Genomic DNA, 24,785 nt, shown 5'->3' with positions numbered 1-24,785 from the left:
TCTTTCTTCTTAATGTGATGAAACCTGAGTCTGAGTGGGGAAAGTTCATTCGTAATGTGGCCAGCCCTGCGGTGTTGAGCTGAGAAAGTCTGCGGTTATCATTTCCTCCTCTGGGGCGTTTGTGGATGACCATTGCTGCCCTGAGAGCACCCGCCTGCTCGGCAGCCCTGGGCCGGTCTGCAGCCACACAACACGGCATATCCCACCCACAGCGATGCTTTGTGCCAGCACCACCTCCATGGGGGTCATGGCCCCAGGGCTCGATGCTTGCACCTTTTGGCTCCCCATGCACAAAAGGCCAGCGTGGGTCTTCCTGACCTGGTATGCCACCGAGGGATCTTGCTTGTGAGTTTGTACAGTGCGTGGCTAGGAATCAGCTGTAGCAATCTGCCCACAAAACTCAAGCAACACCAGAAAAACTCATTATTCAATACCTTATTTCATGCTCTGGAAACAAGAGCAACAACCCCAGCCCTTCCTCCCCTTACAGCGGTGCGGTTTCCGTCAGTCTTTTCAACTCCTAATGAGATTTAGCGCTGGGGAGGGATGTTTGTGCCAGAAGGACCGAGGCTTCTGATCAAAAAGGCATTGAAGTGTGCAAAAAGGTTCCTACAACATTTGGATCAAACCCCATTTCTGTATGGAAGAACAGAGCTAATGCCACCTTTGTGAAGGTTTTAGGAGCCGTCTCCCGGCTCTTATGTCAGGAATGTGTTTGTGGAAAGTCTGCGAGATCTTACCGAGCAAACTCGTCAGAGATTCACTCTGTGCCAAAAGACACGTCGCCCCGGGGATGCTTGCACCAGTTCGTGGCCTCCTCTCCTGCCCCAGCACAGGGAACAACTCCTGCTGATGGAGCACAGGCTGCTGTCAGCGCTCAGCAGCATCTCGCACAGCAAAACCCTCTGTGGCTCTGCTCCTCCTGCAGGAGATTAGAGCTGAAGGAGGGAGTGCAGTAAAAGTACGTTTTCTGCTAACAAACGGAGCCGAAGTGACAGGGAAGTGGCAGTGTAACACGCACAGCATGCACCTTACTCTGCCATTCCCTGATGATCAATGTTACCTGAGGCATTTTGCAGATGAGTGCAGTTACCTCTTATTCCCGGTAAGGATGCAATGTGAAATGCAAATACTCGAAAGGTTAGGCTGCTGTACAGCCATAATTACTCACGCAGATATGCAGAAATAGAACAGCAATAAATCTTTGAGTTTATTATAAAACAATCTCAAAAATACCCTGGCTGAAATCAACTGCTGTATACGTGCATCAGTTTCCCCCAGCTGTGCCCCACCTGGATGCAGCCCCACGCTTTGCAGAAGGGCTGGCAGCCCCCAGCCCTGCTCTCAGCAGCAGAGCAGCCCAGCGCATCCTTTTGCTGCCCCGATGGTCCCATCCCGCCTGCTACAGAGAAGCACCAACCGTGGAGGCTGGGACCAAAAATACCCACAAGCCACATTACAGCAGAGCAACAGCGGTTCAGCTCTTTCCTTCTAATTAAACTGCTTTGATTGCTATCACAACAGCACAAGGGCTGCGGAGGGGAGAACACGAGAACCTCAGGGCTGGCTGCGGGCTGCAGTGCCTGGAGCTGAGTGCTGGCACAGCAGTGTCCCCAAGGGTCGGGTGGCATGGGACCCACCATCAAACCCAGCCCCATGCCTTTGGATGATTAATTTCTGTGCCAGCTCAGCCTTCACAGATACACCCGGGGCCCTGATCTTAATGAATCACGTAAAATGTTATGCCCTTTGGAAAGGCAAATATAACCCAAGTAATTATGGGCTGCTTTCTTTTTTTTCTCTCCCTTCAAGGTCCAGCTTTGCCTATGCGATGTGCTGCCGCAACATGCACATTTTGTGAATGGTTCTTCACTCTCTGGGCTGTGGCAGAACATGGAGGGAGCTGTGATGATTAGGGCACCCTGCACTGGACTACCCATGGGTCTGGAGGAACAGAAGTGCATGGGAGGATGCTGGGTGCTTGCCTTGGTGGCACAGCCCGGCCTTTGGAGCTGCTGAAGCTGGTGCCACCCGTGGGAATAGCTGAGGATGGGATTTGCTCTTTATCAAAGGCTTTATTCCCCTGACAGCCGATCTCGAGCTGTGTGTCCGCTGAATCCAGCCCTTTCATTTTCTCCTCTTTAAGTTTCGAGCTCACACTTCGCATGCAGCGAGGGCAGGCTTAAGCTTGACTGTCAGCATAAAAGCCTTTTCTTTTCATATCGCTTCTCCTCTGCAGTTCAAACCAGCTCCAACTCCACTAATGTCAACTTCAAAGTCTTCTCCATGCTGCAGCCACAGCTTTTCCTGCGGAGCCCGTTTCGGTGTCACCAATAGTTGCGTGGATGCCAGGCATCAGCCAGCATTTCTTCTGCAGGCATTGCTGCATTGCTGTCCTGGCAGCAGCGGGCTGGGAGCTTGTCCTTGTGCACAGAAAGCCCCCAGTCTTTTTTTTTTTCCAGCTGACGTTGGATCAAGGATGGAAACATAAACATGCGCAGCCAAAGTTCCAAGTTCCTTGGTTCCAAGGCCAAAGGAAAGCCCCAGCTCCCGCGGGAGGCAGAGTTAGTTCCTGGATGCGGCGGGATGAGCTCGCTCTTCCTGTCCTCATTCTGGGCAGCTTTCTGCTGGGGGAAGTTTAAGATGTCGATAAAGATGATAGCGCATGGAGTGATTTCGTTAAGTTTCTGATCTATTGAAACAAGTCGTATTTCCCTAGGTTTGTGTTTAACATCATGCAAATAGGAGCGTTAGGTTGGAGAATATTATGCGCATGACAGATTACATTGAGGCACTTAGTTTTATTTTGAGCAGAATATCCTGTTTGTGCTGCAAAGGAAAAGTAAAATCCCTATCTATGAAAATTGCTTATGCTTTTTTTCAGATCTGTGCAAATTGTTGGCCACATTGCTCTGAGCTGTACTCAGGAAGGGCAGAACAGGGAGCAGAGGAGAGGAAGTCTCAGCTATTAATGTCCATTCATATAGGAGGAGGAAACAGCAGGAAAAGGTCAGCTGCAGGAATTTGAATTGGTTGCAGTTGTGTGTTTTCTCCAATGGAAGATGCAGAATGGAAGACCTTTTCTCATAGGCAGTTATCACCATGATGTGAACAAGCATTTAGCGGCTTCCTGACCGAACAAGACATCGGCATGCGCAATGAGAGGTAAGTACCTTGACACAATGCCTGTTAAACACAGAGCACTTCCAGCTCAAAATGCCATCTCAGGCAGGGTAGTAAAACAAGCTGGAAGTGTCCCAGCTCCAACTGCTGCCCTTGGCGAGACCAAGTGCAAGAACACTGTGATGGCAGCTGTCATGGGGACTGAAATGGGAAAATGGAAAAGATTTCACAGGGGTTTTGAACATCCCCTGGAGTAGTCCCTGGAGAATCCATTGAGAACCCATGTCTTCCTGCTCATCGTAGTATTCGGCAAAGCCAAAACAAGGAATTGCTGGTTACATCACTGGCTGGGATTTAGGGTAAACTGAAGGAAATATTTCTTCATCTGTAGTGTAGTCACTCCTCATTGCTGCAGGAAGTTGAGCAACTGGGTTTAGAAAGAGCTGGTTTTAGAAAGAGATGGAGCACTACCTGCCCATTGTGCTCCATGCATCTGTGAGTCTGAATGCAGCCACTGTTTCATGCAACTGCATGTTGGGGGACCTCAAGCTGATGTCCCAGTGCTTCTCAGAAAAAGGACTCAAACCTCCAGCCTTGCAAGATGAGCCTGGCAGGGCTGTGGTCTTCTCATGGCAATCGTAAGAATATCTGTTCCTCATTTATCTGCTGCATGGGCTGGCTGCAGGAAGAACAGCATTAGGAAATGAGGCTCCGCAGGGACTGGACAGTGGCGTGAGGTTAGGAAAACTTGATGGGCTTGTTCCTCATTGCTGCATACAAACATCATGGCACCATAATGTATTGGTCACCAAGGAGTTCCCGAATTAGATGGCCATGATCAGAGTTAACAGCAATGTGAAAGAAGCAACACTTGCAAAGCATGAATGGCAGCACTCTGCTGGCAGCAGCCTGCTGGTTGTTCATGCCTTGCCTGTGGAAGTCAGTTGTGGGCCTTCTTCAGACTCAGCAGAATTTGGAGGAGGATCTACTCAAAGAACACAAGCATCTTGAGTATCGGGGGTTATTTTTGTCTTTTTGAACCCTATTATCAAGAAATAGCAATGTGCTGGGAAGGGATTTGCTGCACAGCACTTGAAAATGCAGCCTACAGAGCAGGAGCGTGGCCGCTTCCTGGCAAGCACCCAGCCCCTCTCCCAGGGCAAAGGGCTGCTCACCCTGATGATGCTACCGCATGTGCGAGAATGTGTTTTTGCAAGTATAGTGGCTTGTCTGGTTTCCAGCAGGGTTTCATCAGCTAGTATTACCCCAGCACGGGGTTAAAATAGAGCCGTAGAGTGTGAGTATATTGTCAAGTCAACAAGAAAGTACGCCATGCTCACATTCAGTGATGGCCTCACTTAGCTGATCCCCACAACCATGTTGCCTCGGGCAGAGCTGCTTCTGTGGGACCTTTGGGGACAGGAGATGTTGGCTTTTGGTGAGCGGAGAGGCATGGAAAACATCATGGCCATGTGCCCCTGGGCTTCACCCCCAACTGTGGTCCCCAAATAGCGAGCTGCTGAAGAGATGAAGCACATCTTCCCAGCACGGTGCTCGCCTCTGCGGCAGGGAGCCAGCCCCAGCCTGCATTGCTGGGGTTTTGCTTTCGTTTGATCTTTACCATAAAAGCAACCCATGTGAATTCCTGCAACAACAAGCTGCCCTTTGCACTAGTGGCTGTGGAAATGGGAGTTGGCAGGAGATCAGAGAGAGGAGGGTGAGTGGGGTCATTCGTCCTTTGTAGCATCTCGCCCATAGGTGACGCAGGAGGTCGCACTCATCCCTTGCAAGCTGGATGGGAGCTGCACCCACAGACTCCCACTGCCACCTCCCTGCCCAGCCCCAGTGTCCCTGGGAGAGATGAGAAGATGCAAACCTCCTGGAGATGAGAAAGACACCACAGCTTTGCCTCCAAGTAACCCCAATACACTGAGATCCAAGGTCCACTTCAGTGCTTTATTTTCTGTATCCTAAAAATAATAGAAAAAAAAAAAAGCCCACAAAAACCCCCAAACCCACTACTACCAAGCCAGAGTTTTCCTCCTTTTCCCATGCAAAGCTGTTCTTTAATGTGGGCCTGGGAAGGCAGACAGTTGCCAGTTGTCACCCCAACCACAGCTGGAGTAATTCGGGAGCGTGCAATTTGCTTGGTGCTCTGGGGTTCTCAGAGATGCGTGTCACCAGAGAGATGTTATAATCCTCAAAGTTCACATTTAGAACAAGGAGTGAAGTTTCCACCCTGGGGATGGCTCTGGTGAGGTGAAGCAGTTTGCAGCCATCCCCGCAAGGCTTTCAGTGCACACTTTTTGCTAACGTGCCATCCCGCTGGGATATTCACCTTTCTGAGCAATCTCACTTACGGATGAAAAGGAGAAAAAGGATTCAGTGGTACTGCAGCTCCAGCACCGAGCAGAAGCCTTGCCTTTGAGCAGTGGTGGCAGGGCGAGACAAAGCAGGGGAAAAAAGACAGAGGTGAGAAAGATGGCAGAGATAGTACCAGAAAAAAAAACCTTGTGATGGAGCTGAAGGCACACATCAGAAAGCGGATGAGATCTGCAGATGTGTCTGCCCATCCCTGGTGGGTGCAGAGCCAAACAGCACACCCTGGGCTGGCGCTGGCACGGCGCTGGCGCTGCAGGAGCATCTCTGTCCCCTTCCCAAGAGCCCAGTGCACCCATTGCTTGCTGTAATGAGATGGGGCTGCCAGGAGGCCGTGCTGGTGTGCACTCAGAGGAAAGAAGTTTCCTCCCCAGAGCAATCAGTGGGAAGAATGAAGATTGAAAGAATGTTTCCCCAAATTCCGGCGAGCTTCCCCAAAGCAATACTGCATCTTCTTGGCAAAAGGTCTGCATTTTTTTAAAAGACATACCTGAAAGTTGCAGAAAGGCAGTGAGTCCCTGCCTGCCACATAAATCCTGTTGAATCACTCGGTGTTGTGCCGCCCTGGAATGTGGAAATGCAGTCACACGAGTGTAGAAGTGTAAATACAATGTGGGTATAAATCAAAGGACTCATTTCTCACAAGAAACAAGGAATGGGTAGTTTTGTTTGTGTGACTGCAGCTTTTTATTTTTATTTTTGCTCAACCGAAGCCACGGTTTCATGAGTAGACTCTGTAATCTTCCACTCCGAGCTGATGGGAGGATGAGTACTTTGCAATCAAAGTGATTCATGCGCTTACATGATCCAGCACAGGGTAAGGGAGCAAGAATCCCTGATCTAGAACATTAGCACTTATCTGTTAAATGCTCTTCTTTAAGCTGCAGAACTATCATCTTGTTTCTTACATAAGGTTCTTCGTAGACTACTATGACAACGGCCCTGAAAAGCGGCATAATGAGACACAAGGAGTGCGAGGAACATGCCGCCAGAACAGCAGCTCATCGCAACTATTCTTATCTGACCTCGGAAAGGAAAACACTTCTAGATGCTTTTTGGTTGCTAATGATGTTTTCAGCTCTCACTTTATTCCTGTGCTTACAGGGATGCTTCTGTTGGTGTGCTCGTGGCTCGCTGGGTCTGAGAGGGTAACAGGGCAGAGCTGTGTGGCTGTTCCTCCGCAGTGAGGAGGCTCCTGTAACAATGCCAGAGACCTGGCAGAGTTTGTGGGTGTGCTGGAAAAGGCTGGGGATGGGGTGGGCTGAGCTGAGGGCTGTGATGCTGGCAAAGCCTGGCTGCAGAGGAAGAGAATGAGAGGGCCCGGTACCAACACTGAGGTGTTGTGGAATTTGTTTCCAGCTTGTATTTTTTTGCAGAAGGTGGAAACCCATGATGCTAGAGGGTGTGGTATCACTCGCTTCTCCAAATCGGTGAAATTCAACAGAAAACAAGGTTTTTGGGGTTGGAGCAGGTTGCCATTGGCGGTGGTGAAGTCTTCATTGCTTTCAGCCAAGCCTTGATTTCTCTTGAGGTATGCTCTTGTTCAACAAACAAGTTCTCTCCATGTATTCAGGATTCACTAATGGCATTTAGAAACCCAGACCACATTGCCCTCTTCTAACCCTAAAATCTGCAAATCTCTAAAGACTTGTTTAACCAGCTGATGCATTTGGTGCCAGAGGTGAGTCCATGGTGTGGTAACCCCAGAACAGGCGGCCATGGCTCCGGCCTGCAGGCAGCGAGCTGTCCCCTCTTGGTGGCCAGGGCCCACAGTGGGGCAGATCCATGCTGACCTCACACAGGTGCCTGCAGGCAGCACATCCTGGGCCTCTCCTGTGGCAAATACAGCGTGTGGGTGAGACAGTCTTTAAGGAAAAGCAGAGCATGCAGCCCTGGGGAGAGATGGTCATGGCCCTGTACCTGTCCATGGAAGCACTTGATACAGGTGATGCTATTCTTCCCATTCTGGAGTCAGCAAACTTGCACTGCTTCTCTGAATTCAACCCATTGCTTGACTCATAGTGTGAAAGATTAAGCAAATTACATACTGTTGTTATTAAGAGAGTTTTTAGGACAATAAATTAATTCTCCTGTCTCACATTATATGCTTTTTCTCAGTTCTTTTATGAGAAAATTGTCTTTTTAGATGGCTGATTTATTCCCATTCTTAGTTTTCAGGAACCTGTAAACTCTGTAGTGCATTATCACTTGAATAGGCCAAATAATTATCTGAATGCCTACTCACAGACAGTTGGCTTTCAGTGAAATTGAGGCTTCAAGGAGAATTAGAGAGAGCTACCAACCGCATTCAGAGCTAAAAATAGGCTTCTTCAAGAGCTGAGGTCTTTTACGTGATCATCAATTTACTGTGTCAAATCTAATGTAGCATGGTTATTTCAGAACGGTATTTCCTAATTCAGATGTTTGAGTTTTTACAATAGAAGACATTCAGTGGGTTTAGGAAGGTGATCTGAAAATTGGGCTTCGGGGGTTCCTTCTTTAGAAATGTAATCCTTCCTGAGCAGCTGAAGGTACAGTTCCACAGAAGCCCTAAGGGGTAGCAGCACTGAAATACGGAGATTCACCTACCAAGCTTTGACTTTTTTTAGAACATCATCCATTTAATTGGACCCAATTTATTTTTCATTACAATTTTGCAATCACCTAATGGCCATGTAGATGTGTAAGGTCTTCTCTAATAGCAGACAAGCTCTAGTGCATGTTGGTTGTGAGAAGACTGGCATCATGATGGATGTTGGTGAGTCTTCTGCAGCCATCCCGGGGTATAACACCGACCTCCTGGGCTGGCAGCCTCTCACACATCACACCTGCTGTGTAAAAGGCCTTTACCAGCAGTGATGGCCTCGATGTAAAACTGCATAGAATCCATCACCTCTCCATCTTAATTCACCTTTAGTTCTGCCGTGGTTTTGAAGCTGCAAATGATAATTTGTACTTTTTTTTAACTTCTGGACACCTGGGGATTATGGAAATAATAATTCATGTTTTATATTTATTTACTTTTTGTTTGTTTCTAGGATACATATAAGAATTAAAACACACTGGTCCTTTCAGCTGGCTCAACTGGTGACAGTTCAAGCCAGCCACGCAGGCTTACAACAGCCACGGATCCAGCCTGGTTATTTTTAATACTTCTTGTGCGTCAAAATTGGCCTATCCCAATTTGCTTTTAAAGCATCTTTGGAGTAAGACTCCATTTACTCAGACCGTATTTGTCTTGAGTGCACTTTTATGAAATAGCCATAAGCACCCAAAAGGCCACGTCTGTAATGCAAACAGTGCCAGACAGCCCGACCCCCCCGGGGGTGCCGCCAACAAATCGATCCGACAGCTCCCGACCAGGGCGGAGTGGAGCAGGGCTGTGCCGAGACAATAAGTGCGTTATATGCTCCCCTTCAGCTGCACTTAGCTTCACTTCAGCCAAAGAATGAGACTGTTTCAGGAGTCGTGTAAATAACGGGCTCCGCAAAGACTCAGCCTTCCTGTTTGGAAAAAGAGAATTTGAAAAATCTGGGAAAACAGGGAGCTACGTGTGGGAAGGGGCGAAGCAGAGGGGGTGGCGGGGAGGGATGGGCAAGGTGGGAACATGAAGGCAGAAAGGGGATAGAGATGGAGTTAGAGGAAAGGTGAAAATAAGTATAGGGAGTTGAAAAATAAGGAAAAAAAGACAGAGACAAAAATACGGTGAGGGGCACAAAAGGGAGCTCTGCATATGTTTCACTGCTTCTCTGAAAGTTTGCACATTCACTGCGCTTTGTGTCTTCTCTCCAGAGGGGACAGAGGTTCCCAAAGGCAGCACCATCAGCCCTTACACCCCGGCAGCCCACCGAGGCACTCAGCCAGTGCTGCAGTGTTGGGGCTGGAAGCAGTGCCAGGGATCCCCCACCCCACTCCTCCCATTTCTTCCCCCAGAGCTGGACTGGGGGGGAAATGGAGAACCACCGAGCCTGCAGGAGCAAAAGCAGAGAGGACTTGGGCACTGGAGTGAGGAGACATCCAGGCTGGCACCAGCCACTTCGGGCTGCCGCTAGCCTAGGATGTGCCCTAACCAGCAGCAGGGTCGCCTGCTATGTGATGCTCCCTACATCTCGCAGGACGCCCCCTGGGATGTCCGCTGACATGCGATGCTCCCTACTTGTAGTAGGATGCTCCCTGGGATAGCCCTCAGTTACTGCGGGACGTCCCCCCAGGACCCACTGAGCGACGCCTCCTGGGACATCCCTCGGCCGCAGCGGGACACCCAGCGGAGCTCCCCCCCGACGTGCCCCGGACTGTCCCCAGCCGACCGCGAGTGCCCCCCCGCCTCCCCCCGGCCCCGCGGAGGGGTGCGCACGGCGTCCCGCGGCGCTGCCAGGGCGGGGGTGACTCACGGCGCGGCACGGCAGCCCCCAGCTTTATAACGGCCGGGGCGGCACCGGGACGGCTCCACCGCGCCGCGCCCGCGGGGAGCGCAGGGGGCCGGGGGCCGACAGCATGCGGAGCCTGCGCGGAGCCGCGCTGCTGCTGCTGCTGGCGCTGCTGCCCGCGGGGCGCGGAGCCGTCATCACCGGGGTGAGCGCCTCCGCACGGCACCGGGACGGCACCGCGGGACGCGCCGGCGGGCGGAGGGCTGCGCGGGGGGAAAGGGTGCCGGGCTGGGGGTCGCCGGGATCAGCGGTAGTGGGACGGGGGTGGCGAGGCTGTGCCGCGCCGGGGAGGTGCGGCGACTTGCGTTGGTAAGCGACGGAGGGACGTGCGGGGCTCCCAGGGTCGGGGGATGCGCGGAGCTGGGGGTATCCCCGCGCTGAGCGACGCCAGAACTCGGAGGGCTGTCTGGGGTGAGAGATCTCCGGGCGGCAGCGGGACCCGCGGGGCGCTGCGCCGAGGGACAAGCAGCGGGGGGTCTGTGCCCGGGGCGCCGCTCCCGGCGGGGCGGGGGCTCCGTTCCTCCCGCTGCCCCCGGCGCTGCCCGGCTCGGGGTGCGCGCTGCTCCTGCAGCCCCGTGCCCGCACGGCGGCACCGCTGCTGCCCTGCTGCCAGCACCAAAACGCTGCTGCTTTTTTTTTATTTTTTTTTAAAGTATGACCGTGCTGCTTTTTTTCCTCATATGCGAGTGAGTCCTCTGCTGTTGTTGCTGTTGTTGTGTGTTTAGGCTTGGGATTTACTTTGCTTGTGAAAATATTATTATTATTATTATTTTTCCAAAGACGTTATTTAACCCGAAGCGTTGCATCACACCGAAGTAAAATGATTTTTCTCGTGTTTGCTTTGGGTCGGTGACCCAGCTCTGGCATTCTTTCGGCAGCTCACATGGCTGCTGGCGGAGCGCTGCGGGGCCGTGCGGGCTGCGGGTGTCGTCTGGGTGCAAGAGCAGCTCCCGGGACGGGGCGGGCTGTCAGCGGGAAGGAATCTTTCCGTAGCTGAGAAACGGATGTTCCTTTTCAGCAGAACTGTTTCGAGCAGCGAGGACCGGTGTACATTAGCCTGTCGTTAAGGTTGTGGCTACACCCCTAAAGCATAATGAATGAATTAAATAATTGCGAAGCACTGAATCATAAAGACACAAAGTGTTCAAAAATTAAAAACATTTAATCTAGAAATGTTATGCTGGTAACTATTGCAGCGTGTTTCTGCTCAAGCTGCTCTGATGCGTTTTTGGCTTCCGAATGAATAGGGAAATCTCAGGTGGAAGCTGGCATACATGTTCTCATCCACATCCTCTGAGACAATTCCTTTGCAATTTAAGGACCCGAACGGAGCCTTGCTCACTTTGGTGGCAGCTCACGTGCTGATTTCCTCTGGCTTTGGAGCCAGCATTTCTTCAGGGACTTCTTCTCAGGCTGCATTTTCCACAAAGCTGTGTGAAATGGGGCACTGAGGGGGGATGAGCTGTGCCTGGAGCACGGCAGGTTGGTCAGGGTGAACTCACATCGCAGCTCGCTGTGAGCAGCGGCACTGGGGATGTGTGCTTTAATAGCTCGTCAAACATTTTGGAAGGGGAATCTTAAAAGCTCTGCCAGGTGCACAGATGTGTGTGCATGAGAGTGAATTCTAAACCATAGCCTCATTCAGTGCCGCTTGCCTCTCCCCATACTATTTTGCACACCTTGCACTGTTCTGCTGTGGGCAGAGCAACTCCAAAACCACTGGTCCTGTGTTAAGGACCCACCATCAGAGGGATTATTTTATTTTATTTTGAGAGAGAGAGGTTAGACAGCAAACATTACCCACCTGGAAGGCTGCACTGGTAGTTTTATGGGCAGGTTACTCTTTTAAGTGAATATGCTGCGTGCTTGGGCTCGCTCACGGCACTGAGCAGTTTGCTTTGTTACGTGTGTTGAGGAGAAGCACTGGCCATTGGGTTACACACATAGTGACACTAATGCAACAGCTTTTCCCTAAATTACTTGCTGATCTGGCATTGCTGCTTGAAATAACGCAATATTTACTCAGCTGAGTACGGTCTCTTGGCATTTATCACATAGATCCCAAGGTGAGACTGCAGTCATTGACTCAATGACTATCCCGCTGCGCAGCCTTCCCCATCTTTTAGGTACATTTTCAGAAGCTACCTCTTGGCAGTGCCTCTGGGCTCTCAGCCCCACTGCCAGGCACGAGAGCAGCGAGCTGACTGACCCTACTGCTGGGACATCATCAGAACCTTTAACTAATGAAGTTTCTCACTGCTTCGGCAATAAGTCTGTATGATTGAGAGTCTGATGATCTTTTGGTTAACAAAACAAAAGTAAAAGATGTGCAGTAACCTGCTTCCAAACCCTAGTACACTGATTGCACTTCATGGTTTCTTGTTTATGAAATATACCCAGTAGTTTGTATTTTAGTTTGTGCCTATCTAGGCCACAAAATGTATTGGATAAGTGACTGATAATTAAATTTCCCCCTTGCAGGGTACATGCTACCACAGCTGCATTTTCTTGGGTATGGGCACTCACACAAAGCTTTTTCTGTTATACATTTGGGACCACTTTTAGTTACATGTAATTCTAGGTAACAGCCACAGATTCCCTATTAAAACTTGAATTTTATCTACTTCCACTTGGAGTTTGCTAATAGAACTATCAAGCACTTGCATTTGAAAGGCACTCAACCAGAAGAAGCTAGAAGGAATAGGTCTCTAGAAGTCTTTAAATTCGTGGATAATTTCAATTCTTAGCTTCTCTGGAAAATGGAATTCCATTTGTCTGGTGCCCTGTGTCCCCACATCTCCCTGAGCTCCCTTAGGCTCTGGCTATCTGTGGAAAGTATTTATGCAAACAGAATAAACAATAATGCTTTCTGAAACCGCAGGCCTGCGACAGAGACCAGCAGTGTGGAGTAGGGATGTGCTGCGCCGTCAGCCTGTGGATCCGCAGCCTGCGGATGTGCACACCGATGGGCAACGTGGGAGAGGAGTGCCATCCTCTGAGCCACCGGGTGAGTAGGGCCGGGGCATGGGGCTGCAACCACAAATGTGCCACAACACGGGCAAGCAACACGTGGTGAAACCACGGGGAAGCAGTACATTGCAATTCCCAGCCATGTGCATCTTCATGGAAATAGTGCTGATGGTTCCTGTGTAAGGAAATATGTTGCTGTCAGAATTATTCTGAAGGGAATACAATGAACTGTTCAGTTTGTTCTTATTAGCTCACTGTTGCTTTGCTCCATTACATGATGGGAAGCAGCCTGAGCTGTCCTCAAGCCCAGCCCTGCTCACACACACTGAGCGCTGCTCAGCACTGTGGAACCTCGTCACCACCACAGACATGGTGTGGGGACACATGGAGCACCATGGTCACAGCCCCTGTGATTATATGCCCTGTGAAGTAGTGCACAACATAACAGCATCCTTACCCCTGGTGGGGATACAAGCAGCAGACCCTTTGGCTCTGGAGTTTCCAGCTCCATCCTGGTTGGGACCAGGTGGGACAGGGCTTTGTGTCCCCACCAGTGGTGAGCCCATGGCCACACCACCATCTTGGAAACCTCCAGGGGACCTCCAGATATCTGGTGGTTGGCTCCCCACCTCCTGCTTTCCTTCTCAGCAACTAGATGGTGTCAGCTTGATGCTATTAGCAATCTGTTGGCATCGCAGGACAGGGTCTGCAGCACATCTGTAGGTGGCATCACTGCCATTGTGCACCTTGCACATAGCCCCTGCATCCTGCCCTTGTCTCTGTGTCACCTCCACGCTGCTATCACCCATCACAAACCCAGAGCTGTGTACACAGAGGGTTTAGAATACATCACTCTGGCTGCCGGAGGCCACTGTGAGTCAGCCCTGCCAGCAGCAGAGCTGTGAATGCGGGTTCTGTGCCGTGCAGGCGGCCGAGAGGTGTGATTCCTGCAGGCTCTGCAGTCACTGGCCCAGGCTGGGCTGGGATAAGGCGCAGGGACATGGCAAGGGGTGCTGGGAAGGGAGAGACAGCCAGTGGGTACCCTGTGGTGCCTCATCCTGCTGGTGGCATAGGCTGAGGGCACTGCTCTCTGAGCCCTTCTACCACAGCTCCGCCGTGGCCGTGCCCTGCTGACACCCGCGTTCCTCATTCCAGGTGCCCTTCCCGGGGCGGCGGATGCACCACACTTGCCCCTGCCTCCCCAGCCTGGCCTGCATGCGGACGTCCCCCAGCAAGTTCAGGTGTTTGCCAGACTTCAGGAAAGAAGATGTCTTCTTTTAGCAGGAGCTGCTCGGCGCGAGGAGGAGCCGCCCGCGTTCTGTTTGTTGTTGTGACGAGCAAGGTACTTGCTGGGGACCCCTCTCCCATCCTTCCCTGCCTCACCAACATCACAGTGAAGATGCCGTACTGTGCTGTAGCAGCCAAGGTTTTCTGAAGGACTTTCATTTTGGGGCGGGGTAAGAGGGATCTGCTGCGCATTGCCAATTTCAGAGAGCAGGAGCTCTGTTGCTGGACAATCCTGTTGTCCGCGTGGTTCCAGCTTAACCCCAGAATGAAACCAGCCACGATTGTTGTCACCTTCGGAAAACTTTGGCTGCGTTTTTACACTTTGGAATGCTTGAATCGAACTGAGATTTGAATAATAATACAGAGTGAAGCATCTGACAGTTGCCAAAAACCCGCCTTTCCATTTCATTTCATTTCTTTGTTAATATAACTGTAAGTTAGGCACACCTCCACGTTAAACGTTTAACCCATAGGTGTAGATTTTACACTTTTAAAAAGTGGCAGATGGAACCAAAGCACTTCAGTACTCAAAGCATTACAAGACTCTGTTATTTTAATACTCCGAGACGAAGAAAAGTCGTTGTTACTGGAGTTGGTGTAAAACTACCTGATCATCCCAAACTATGTATTAAGATGTAGTTTATATTAAAAAAGGAACCCTGACATTTCTTGTAATGGGCTGCCTGACTTCTTGTATATGTACCGAATTTGCTGTGTAAAAATTCTGTATCAGAATAATGGCAGTGTATTATTTGATTTATTTTAATATTATAACATTATTTTGTCATTGTGGTTTTCAGTTTTTATTCAGTATAATCTGTGATCGCATCCCTGTTATTGCAACCAAGCTGCTCTCTGGGAGGTGAAGGACAGGGAATGTTGGAGGAGCGAGATGTTTGTCTTTGCACATGCCTTGAAGGATCGCCTTCAGCCTGTCAGACATGCAGCTGGTGGGTTCTCTATGAAGTACCATGCGACTCCGTATTTACTTGTGGCCCTGGAGATGGAATTCTGATCGTTTGTGTGAGGTTCACACATTTCTGCTCTCAGACATGCAAACGTATGCTGACTCTGGAGAAGGAAAGCCAGTCATCTTCCACCAGTCAGCGCCCTTGCTGCTGGTGGTGATGGGATGGAGCAGTTAGCACGCTCACACTAAAGCAAACAGCTGTACTGATGAGAGGACGCATGTCCCAGTGTGTTCACCAGGCACCTGGCCCTATGGCTCTCTGGAAATAGCAAGCAGCTACTGGAGCTGCTGCTTTGGCATTAGAAAAAATAGAGGGATTTGGAGAGATTGGAGGGATAGCATCGCACCTTTCTGGCTCAGAGCAGCCCAAGCCCAGGGCTCCTGTCCTGATGCCTGCATTGCACTTTATCATCTAAGACTTGCTCAAGTTTGCCCTGGGCTTCCATTTTTAAGAATGAACACAGAAGCAGCCCAGGTACATGTGTGTCCCTGCCCCCCTCTCCATTCATCCCCACAAAGCGCACGGTCAGAATGGAACGCAGCAGCAGCCCCCGGCCCCGCTCCTGGCTGCCACCACTGTGACCTGCAGCGACCACAGCCCTGGTCTGTGTCAGTGCCTGGCTGTAGTGCTCTCCTTTATCCTCTCTGCTCAGGAGATCCATGCTAATACTGAGGGTAATTTTATTAATATTGGAGAAATATTATTAATTATTAATACAGATATGTGCATTAATTTTTAATGTTATATTAATATTGATATTGCAGATGTGTTACAGAATAACGATGCTATCACTCCAAGCTGGGAGAAGTTCCCTGTTTATCACCAGATTTTGGCTTAGCAGAAAGCCACTGTAGGAAAAGACACCACAATGTATAATGAGCTGCTGCCTTAATTTGATTCCTTGCTAATTAGGAAGGTGAGGTGAGGTGCTTTGCTGGGCAGGCAGCACCTGTGAGCCTGGGGGCTGGGGAGCAGCACAAAGCCCAGCTGGAGCGTGGCCTCATCTGCTCCCTCCTGCACATAATCCCTCACTGGGAAATACCTTTTAAAAGCCTTACAAAGCCTTAGGTGTAGGGGTGTGTAACAAGTTTTCTTGGCTGTCTGGCCATTGGGGCTGAGATCTGAGCTGGTGCTCGCCCTCATCAGGGCCTGGGTTGTGCATGAGGAACTTAAGTTGGTGCAAGGCTGGGGGTCAGCCAGGTGGGCTGGAGAGCTGGAAGAACAGCCTGTGCCTGTGTGGAGCAGCTATAAGGTAAGTGAAATGGGGTATTTTGTGATTTTAGTCATGCTACTGTGTAGGTAGGTTGGAAATCTTGGGCTTCTTGTTGTTTTGTGGCTGCACCACGTGAGATCTCATAACGTGCCCTATGAAGAGGCCCTTTGCTAATCTGCACTGTCAGCACAGTGAGCCCTGATGCTGTGCAGCCCCAGCGAGCAGAGCACAGCCCTGGGTCCTCGTGGGCACCCTCCCACTCCAGCAGCGCTCTGATTTGTTATTACTGCACAGATGGATATTCAAAGGAAACAGAAGGTGCTGAGAGTCCCTTGATTTAAACAAGATGTCTCAGGAATTTGATCTTGACAATGTGTAACATGTTTTCCAGAAGGAATTAGAAAATTGCGGGAGGAGAAAAGACTGTGCAAATACAAGGGGATTTTGATAATGGCAAAATCAATGTGCCTCTCTCTATTAGATAGAAGTGAAATGCCAAGGCAGCAGGGGTACAGCTGTTACTGATCAATGCTGTGAGCACACGAATGGAGATGAGCTTCAAGCACATCAGATGCAGAGCAAATCACCTACAATTTGCCAAGGGGAGGGCAGGGTGTGTGCAGAACCAGCCTGGGGCAGGAGGCACTGCGCAGGACCCAATGCATGGTGCTGGGCTCTATGTCTCTGCCACCACCTCACAGCACGTGGAAGGGATCAAGTCTGGTTTAAGTGTAATGTGGCTTTGTAAACCCTACAGCCGGAACACTTCTCAGCAACAGACTGGAAGGTGGCTGGCTCCCAGCCTGGTGAGCAGCACCGAGCCCTCCGTACTTCTTCTCTTGCACATGTGAGCATGCTTTGTGTGGGTGTTTGAGGGCTCTTTCCCTGCACAAAAAGGCAGATTTTCTTGTTTCTCTTTGTTCCTCTCACATGGATGAAACCTTACCAGGAGGGTCCCTGAGCCCTCTTGATCCAGTGGCAAATCTTCCTGGCTGCTGTGTTCTCATCATTTCACCTTCCACTCTGGTTACACTGAACTCCCTAGAATCACAAATGAACCTTTCACGCATTGCAACAGAGCCTTTGGTGACTTGGGGCTGGCTTACATCAGCACTTTTGCTCAGACAGAGATTGTGTAAGCACAGAGTAAGGAAAAGCCCTCCTCTGAGTGTTTGGGGTTTACAGGGACAAAGCGGGCACACCTCCATGCCCAGAGGTGATATCACACCATGGCTCCATGCTGCCCTGTCAGCTCCTTGGTTTGGATGCCCACGTTCCCCCTTGGTCTGACTGCATACTGCATGCTCAGATGCCTTCCTCTGCACCCAGATGCCCTCTGCCCAGCTGGGTTTGGCCGTGAGGTGCTGTGTGCAGGGCCCACAAAAGGGGAATGAGCAGGAAGGCTCTGCTGATTCACCCGGCTACCGGGCTGCTCGCTGCCTCCTTCCATCACCCTCCTTCAGCTCCCGGGTGACAGATGGGAACAGATTGAGCGCTTCGATGGAGGGAGGTAATATTTCACTAAATCATCCCTCTTTCTCTCACTGTCAGAAACCACCCAGATTTCAGCTCTGGTTCTGATCCCACCTGTGTTTTCCCCCTTTTGGATATTTTTTAATGACAAAGTCCTTTTAGCTCTACCTGTGCTAAATGTTCTGAGAGCAGCACTGGTGTTTATGCGGAGTGATAACATGGGTGTTGTCAGGCAGTGAAAGGAAGGAGGGAATTGCTGTCAGACAGACAGGACGTGGTGCTGTGTACCAGTGCTCCCAGTTTTTGCCACCCCATGCATTGAGGCAGAGCCCTGGGCACGGTGTGGCTGCCGGCTGGGTTGGCTGTGGGTGGGCACATGGGCTCCCGCTGTGCTGCTCACAGATGGAGCACCTTCCCTGGATGACTTGTTCCAATGGTTAATCATCCTTCCATAAACACAGGGCTTCTTTTTTTTTTTTTAAATGGCACACCAGTAAATAACATTGGGAGGCTTTAGGAAGGGTGTCTCTTTGCTGGGTGATCGCCTGATTGCTGCCTACTCTATCAGCACTGATGAGTGCCTAAAATTAGCCAGGACTTCACAGCTCCCCCTGTCCTTGCAAGACTCGCTTTGAACTTGAAAGCCTCCTACACAAAGTGCTCTGCAGCATCAACTTGGTCACAGCAGAGGCGAAAAACACGGTGCTGAAAAAAGTGGCCTTCTGATAAATGCATCCACAGTCAGACCATGCATGACTCACAAGATCAAAGACACAGCACAAGCACTGAGGTCATTAAACATGAATAGAAATACAGAAATGCAACAACTCGCATTAAAGGCTTAGTTTGACTTTAAAGCTAAGTGATGAAAGCTTCTGTAGTCAGTGATTGTTCACCAGTGATAAAGCTCTGCTCTGGCCACCGGTGGCTCTGAGCTTTACAAAGGTGAGTAAGGATAATTAATCATTTTTTCAGATAAAACACTGTGGCGTGGAGCAGCTGGTGACTTGGGCCAAGTGAAAATGGGCTTGGGGATGCTCAGCATCAGCTCTAGGGAAGGCCAGAGCGGTGCGCCAGGCCTGCTGGAAACTCAGCCCTCAGTCACCAATTCTACAACTAATGGGTGAGTGAAGACTGTGTGTGGCCCTGTCAAAGACATGGCATCATTGGAGGGCGCCAGCACAGGAGGGTGTTGGGGTAAGGCTTCTATCAGCTCCATCTCAGTACTCCTCTATGCCAGCTTTTAAGAGAGCTCCTTCAGTGATGGTCTCTCTTTGATGGCTCCATTGCTGTGGCTGCTGTGCATGTTGTTATACTCCAGAGCACAACACCACCACAACATGGGAGATGCTTCCTGGTTCCTATCTCAATGGCTAATTGTAGCCTGTGCAGTGCATGAGCAACTATATAAGAAGCTGTGCTAAAACTGGGGATCATAGGGGAGGTCTGTTAGAAAACAGCCCCCTGCCACATTTATTATAACACTTTGATTTGAGATACAGCTATGTTGCAAGGTTTCTGGGATATTCTGATGTCACAGAATCACCTCATCTGCAGCATAAGTTGATGCAATGCCTTGAGCCACCTGGCATCATGTTCTGCCTGTAGGTGTGTATCGCTGCCTGAGCCACTGCTCTGCTGGGTGCTTTGCTGGCAAATCTGAGCAAGTGCCAGCAAAGAGAAACGTAACTGTTTGTAACCATGTGGGCAGGTGGCAGAGATCCAGCCCAACGCTGTGCATCCTTTGCTTGAAAGGGAGGGACAGTGCCAGCTCTGAGCTGAGCTTGGCGTGTCCCGGGGCAGTCCCGCAGCATATGGCGGAGCAGCCTGCCGGAGGTGGAGCTGTATCGCAGCCAGGTAGAGCCCCAGGGAAGAATTGCTGCTATAGGAATAAGCCAAATGCCTGCCCTTTTCCTTAAGGCGACTGACTTCACACCGTTCTGGGAAGGCAGCTTTGTCTCCCCTGGTGCAGACCTGGCACTGTCAGAGCAAACAGCAAGAGCCCATGGGCTACATGTCCCCTGCTCACCTCCACTGCCAAATATACCTTCACACGTCAACATAATACACAAGGGTTAAATATTTCAGCCCCTTTCCCTGCAAACTTTCTAAATGTGAACAACAGAGGCACCCTGCTGTATTCACAGGCTTTGAGCGCTGCAAAGCAGAGATGCCCATAAGGCAGTACTTCTTGAGATTTCAGATCAGTGTCACTTTTCACGCTGGCCTGATACAGAAATTTGTGCTAAAACCTCCGCTGACACAGCACAGCAAGATTTCTGCTGGGAATGCTTGCAAGGAATGTGTTAAATACCTGGGGAGTGAGGGAAGATGCCAGCAGCAATAAGATTTCCCAGTGCAGCACAGCTGCCAGAGCGACTGCAACTCTTTACCACAGCCATACCACAGCCATACCACGCAGCAAGCGTGCTGCGACCTCTAAGCCAGACAGTGGAGAGCCTCCAGGGGGGACCATGATGGCATTTCACGTGATGCTGACTCCCGTTGCCCAGAGAATGGAAATATGTCCTGTTATGGGTAGTGGAAAGGATTCGATCTGCATCCTGACCAAGCACAGGTAGGTGGGAGAGGTGAGTGCCATGCAGCCCACTGAGCCCCCCATAACTTTGCATTGTGGTCAGAGAGAATGGGTTCAAAGCATCTGAGTTTTTGCACGTGAGCCCAGAACTTGTACAACAAGCTGCAATAGCTTCCCCTGCAGCTGCAGGAGGTAGTTATGACACTCAGCTCCTGCTGAGCTCCGTCCATTAGCACTCTGAGGCAGAGCAGAGCACTAGTGTTCTATGGGCAGCTGAGGGCATGGAGCTCACAGCTGCTCCTCAGGGGTCCCACCAGCCCCACAGAGGGCTCCCAGGGCTCAGCCCATTCTCCTTTGCTTTATTCCTCCACTTTTGTTATTCAGAGCAGGTTTCATCCTCTGACACCCCTTCTGTAAGCGTGGCCAAAGCAGTTAATCTCTGTGACCCACTTTCCCCATATCCAAACTGAAGGACGCTGTGAGAACGTGTTAACGCTCTGCCTTGGAGATACTCAGCTTGGTTTCCTTGTTTTTTTTTTTTTTTTTAAACTTCCTTATCTGTTCTCAGATTCCAGAAGGAATACTCATCCCCTGGTTCTCCTCCAGCCCTCTCTGGCCTGCATGCTTCCTTGGCGTGCACAGCCCCAGGCTGGATTTGCAGAGCAGTGCTGGTCACTGAGCACTGCTTCGATTTCTGCCACGTATGTATCCTTTGATACTTAGTTTCACTTTTTTTTTTTTTTTTCTGGAATGAAGCTCTATTGTTCAACACCCATCTAAAGCCTGAATTAAAGCTACTGGAGTTCCTTCTCCTTTGTGCTGGTGTAGCTAGGATCATCATCAGCCTGATGTGAGAAGTACCTCAGGTACCAAATTAACTTTTAAAGGCACTCAGTACATCAGAAGTCCTGAAAGCTGTCCGTGCAAGCAACAGGTACAGCAGAGACACCCGTTCCACAACTCTGTATCCTTTTGCTATGGGTCTGGTTGCCACCGGTGGTGACAGCCAAGCAGCAGTTCTCTCCACCAGACCAACCCACCTGAAGGCGATTCATCGCCCCCTGAACATCCAACCAACTACACAACCTGTGCTTAGTTTTCCTGGAAGTGAAAAATGTGGTCCTTGCAGCCTTTAGGGCTGTTTTTTAAAAAAAATAAAAACAAAAAAAACTGTTCTCCCATCTCTGGGGTTTAAATAGAATCACAAGCACACTACTTATAGCTGGGATGCCAAAATATCTGACACTTTTAATAGCATAAGTGAGGAAACATTGGCTGTTTCCTAATCAGGCTGCATGAGAAGGCAGGACTTCTGTTGGAGATCACAGTCCTAGGCCCCAGAGAGATACTTCTATCTGCACAAAAGATTTCTTAAACGTTAAGAAAATGATTCTGCACAAGTTGGAATCCCACAGAAAAGAAGCAACAGCAAAGCAGGCACACAAGGGACACTTGGAATGCAATTTCTAGTAACAGCATCAATTCTTTGCATGCTCCTCTTCATAACAGCTCTACCTGATTACTCATCCAGGTTTACTAAGCCATGATCTGGCACTTCAGGATGAAAACATGAGTAGTGCTGATAGCCAGCTTCTGCCGTGACCTGAAGTTCTGACAGCATTCCCGCTATACCCAGATGCACTTTCACTAACAGTTCTGGAAGCGACAGTCCTGCTTTGTTCTACCCTACCCAGGAGCACGCTCCTTAAGAGTAACACTACAGCCATTGCTCAGCTGATGGCTAACAGCCTCCGACTGCTCTCTGCAGAACTGCTTTCGGCTCAGGTGCAGATTTCTTCATGGAAACGGAGCTCGTCGCTGTCACTCTGTGCCACAGGCTGCAGCGCTGCAATGACTGATGTTTGCTAAACGCTGCACAATCCACCTGAAAGCAACGCATCGGGCACAGCTTCCTCCGAGCCACGTCAGGATCCTGCCATCATGCTGCCAGCTGAAGCACTTCCAAAGAAGTTTTTTCTAAATGCAGCAAGTTAGGATGCCATGCTGAGTAAGTTTAAGGTACCCATTAAGAATACAGTTTGAGACCAGTATTACCCAAGCCATCATATTAAGGAATCACCTCTCCGACTAAAATCAGTGATCCACAGTCATCTGCTCTACCATTGCGCTATATAAACCTGTTGCCCATCATGAACGTAAGTCTCCTTAAAAATAGCATCAGTCATTTTTATTGGTAAAAACACCTAAATTGAGATCTAACAGCAAGTAAGGATTGTGCTTGTCCATAATAACCTCGGCTGTGAAATCTACTCAGACACAAGACATACAACCTTCCAGATACACAAGCTATTTGTCAGCAAAGCAGAATGCTGCCATTCTGAGACAATTACATACAGTAAAGGTTTTCAAGATTTTATTAAAGAAAACAGTCAAAATGTACAAGTGTTACCCAGGTTTGTAGATAACTTCCTATAAAGGCAGTAAAATATGAATTTCAATCTAGGTTTTTAAAAACTGCTATAGTTGATTATTTTTAAAGTTGGTATTTTAAAATCACATTTCACAAATAGTTCCGAAATATTAGCAAATAAATAGTGCAACAAGAAAATCGAAATTAGTTCTACACTGTTTGCATGTCAGGCAAAAGTTATAAGTAACTGCTTCAAATACTCAAACCATTTGAGAATGAATGAACCCACAGCTCCCACCAAAAACTGACTTCTGACCACACTAGGAACGTCCTCTTCTTGTTCTTCACTGAAATCAAATGATAAGAAAACAACACCTCTTGAGGTCATCAAAAATAACTTTAGTATAAAATTGTCTTGGCTTTTATCAAATATTACATGAGTAAAATTGTTAAGCCTTTATCAAAACAGACAGGAATAGGAAAAAAAAGAAAATGTCATGGCCTTAATCCGTATCTGTTGGAATCATGTCTAGAAATGTTAGAAGCAAGACCAGAAACTCGGAGCCCTGTTTTGTTGTTAAAAACCACATAATCACAAAAGAGAAACAGCTTCGTACAGCCTAAGGTTTGGGGGTGTTCTGCTCAAGTACCTGTTTCCATAGACAGCAACCTGTTATGTTCTGGAGAGCATACGCAAAATATAGAAAAATAAATAAAATAGTTTCTTACAGCCTAGGTTTGGGTGCCGGCTCAGTATGTCCCCCACGGGTCACACTTTCTTGAGATCGTATGCAGAAACATGGAAAATGGTATCCATCTTTCTTTTATAGGCTGAGGAAGCCCCCCTACATCCCAAAGCTCTTGAGATCGCATAGGATGGTGCCCTGGGTGCTCTGGATGCTTTGGCAGCATGGGAAGTGGGCTCGGAGGCAGACCCTGAGCTCCTTGTTGAAGATGAAGCAAAGGATGGGGTTGACCCCAGCCTGGGCAAACGTCATCCAGACGGAGGTGGTCAGGTAGACCTGGGGGATGGAGCTGGCCTTAATGAAGACCCGCAGGTAGCAGGCCACAATGTAGGGGGACCAGAGGAGCAGGAAAAGCAAGGTGATCATGTAGAACATCTTACAGAGCCTTTTCTCCATCTTAAACTCCTCCAGCACCAGCAGCCTCTTGATCTGACTGTGGGTGGCCTGCCTGATGCCCACCAGGGTGGGCGGCGTTGGCCCCCTGCCAAAGCCAGCTGTCCAGTTGGCTGCCGCCTGGCCCGTGGCCCCCGGCCCGTGGAAGGTCCAGTTCTGGCTGATGGCCGGGACCAGCTGGGCCGGCTTCATTTTGCGGTGGCCGTGGATGAAGAAGAGCAGCTTGATGTAGACCAGGTGGGTGGCGGCGATGACGGCCGCCAGCATGAGCATGAAGCCCAGCGTGTCGTTGGCCTTGACGTAGCGGTGCTCGAAGATGCACTGCTCCTCCTCCCGGATGAACTTGTAGGTGCCCACATCGAAGACGGGCGGGAAGGCCATGGCCATGGAGAGAGTCCACACCATGCACACCACGGCCAGGCAGGTCCAGCCCGTCATGCGCTTGGCGTAGAAGCGGTGGTGGGCGATGGCCATGTAGCGCGTGACCCCCACGCAGAAGAGCAGGAAGGCGGCGTGGAAGCAGAAGAGCACGGCCAGGAAGGCCAGCACCTTGCAGCTGAGCAGCCCGTGGGGCCAGGCGGCCCCGCTGCGCACCGACAGCATGACGAAGGGGAAGCAGGCCAGCGAGCGGAGCCCATCGGCCAAGCAGAGGTCCAGCAGCAGGTAGTATGGGGCACGGTGCAGGTGTCGGTCCTTGAGGATGAGCCAAGCGAAGAGCACGTTGCCCGCCAGGCTCACGCAGAGGATCAGCCCCAGCGTGGCCAGCTTCAGCCCGGAGGCGCTCAGCAGGCCGCCGGCGCTGGGCAGGTGCGGGCTGCTGCTGCTCCCCAGCTCGCTGCTGTTCGCCATCGGGTCCTTCCTCCTCCTCCTCCTCCTCCTCCTCCTCCTCCTCT

At 50.2% G+C, this 24,785-nt stretch overlaps 2 protein-coding genes across 2 annotated transcripts; one reads left to right on the top strand and one right to left on the bottom strand.

Annotated features, from left to right (window-relative positions):
* On the top strand, nt 9,974-14,973 carry PROK2 (prokineticin 2). The gene is made up of 3 exons (XM_021409768.1): nt 9,974-10,074; nt 12,811-12,936; nt 14,055-14,973. Exons 1-3 carry the CDS (start codon nt 9,997-9,999, stop codon nt 14,178-14,180), a joined length of 330 nt encoding a protein of 109 aa, XP_021265443.1. The 5' UTR covers nt 9,974-9,996; the 3' UTR covers nt 14,181-14,973.
* On the bottom strand, nt 22,735-24,779 carry GPR27 (G protein-coupled receptor 27). The gene has a single exon (XM_021409795.1). The coding sequence runs from the start codon at nt 24,739-24,741 to the stop codon at nt 23,599-23,601; it is 1,143 nt and encodes a 380-aa protein (XP_021265470.1). The 5' UTR covers nt 24,742-24,779; the 3' UTR covers nt 22,735-23,598.

This window comes from Numida meleagris, chromosome 11, assembly GCF_002078875.1.
Source record: "Numida meleagris isolate 19003 breed g44 Domestic line chromosome 11, NumMel1.0, whole genome shotgun sequence".
Lineage (NCBI taxonomy): Eukaryota > Metazoa > Chordata > Aves > Galliformes > Numididae > Numida > Numida meleagris.
This window is presented reverse-complemented; position numbering and strand designations above follow the sequence as displayed.

Coding starts and splice junctions, on each gene's coding strand:
- GPR27 (XM_021409795.1), bottom strand. CDS start 24,741: ATGGCGAACAGCAGCGAGCTGGGGAGCAGCAGCAGCCCGCACCTGCCC.
- PROK2 (XM_021409768.1), top strand. CDS start 9,997: ATGCGGAGCCTGCGCGGAGCCGCGCTGCTGCTGCTGCTGGCGCTGCTG. Junction 10,075..12,810: donor GCGGAGCCGTCATCACCGGG/GTGAGCGCCTCC, acceptor CTGAAACCGCAG/GCCTGCGACAGAGACCAGCA. Junction 12,937..14,054: donor GCCATCCTCTGAGCCACCGG/GTGAGTAGGGCC, acceptor TCCTCATTCCAG/GTGCCCTTCCCGGGGCGGCG.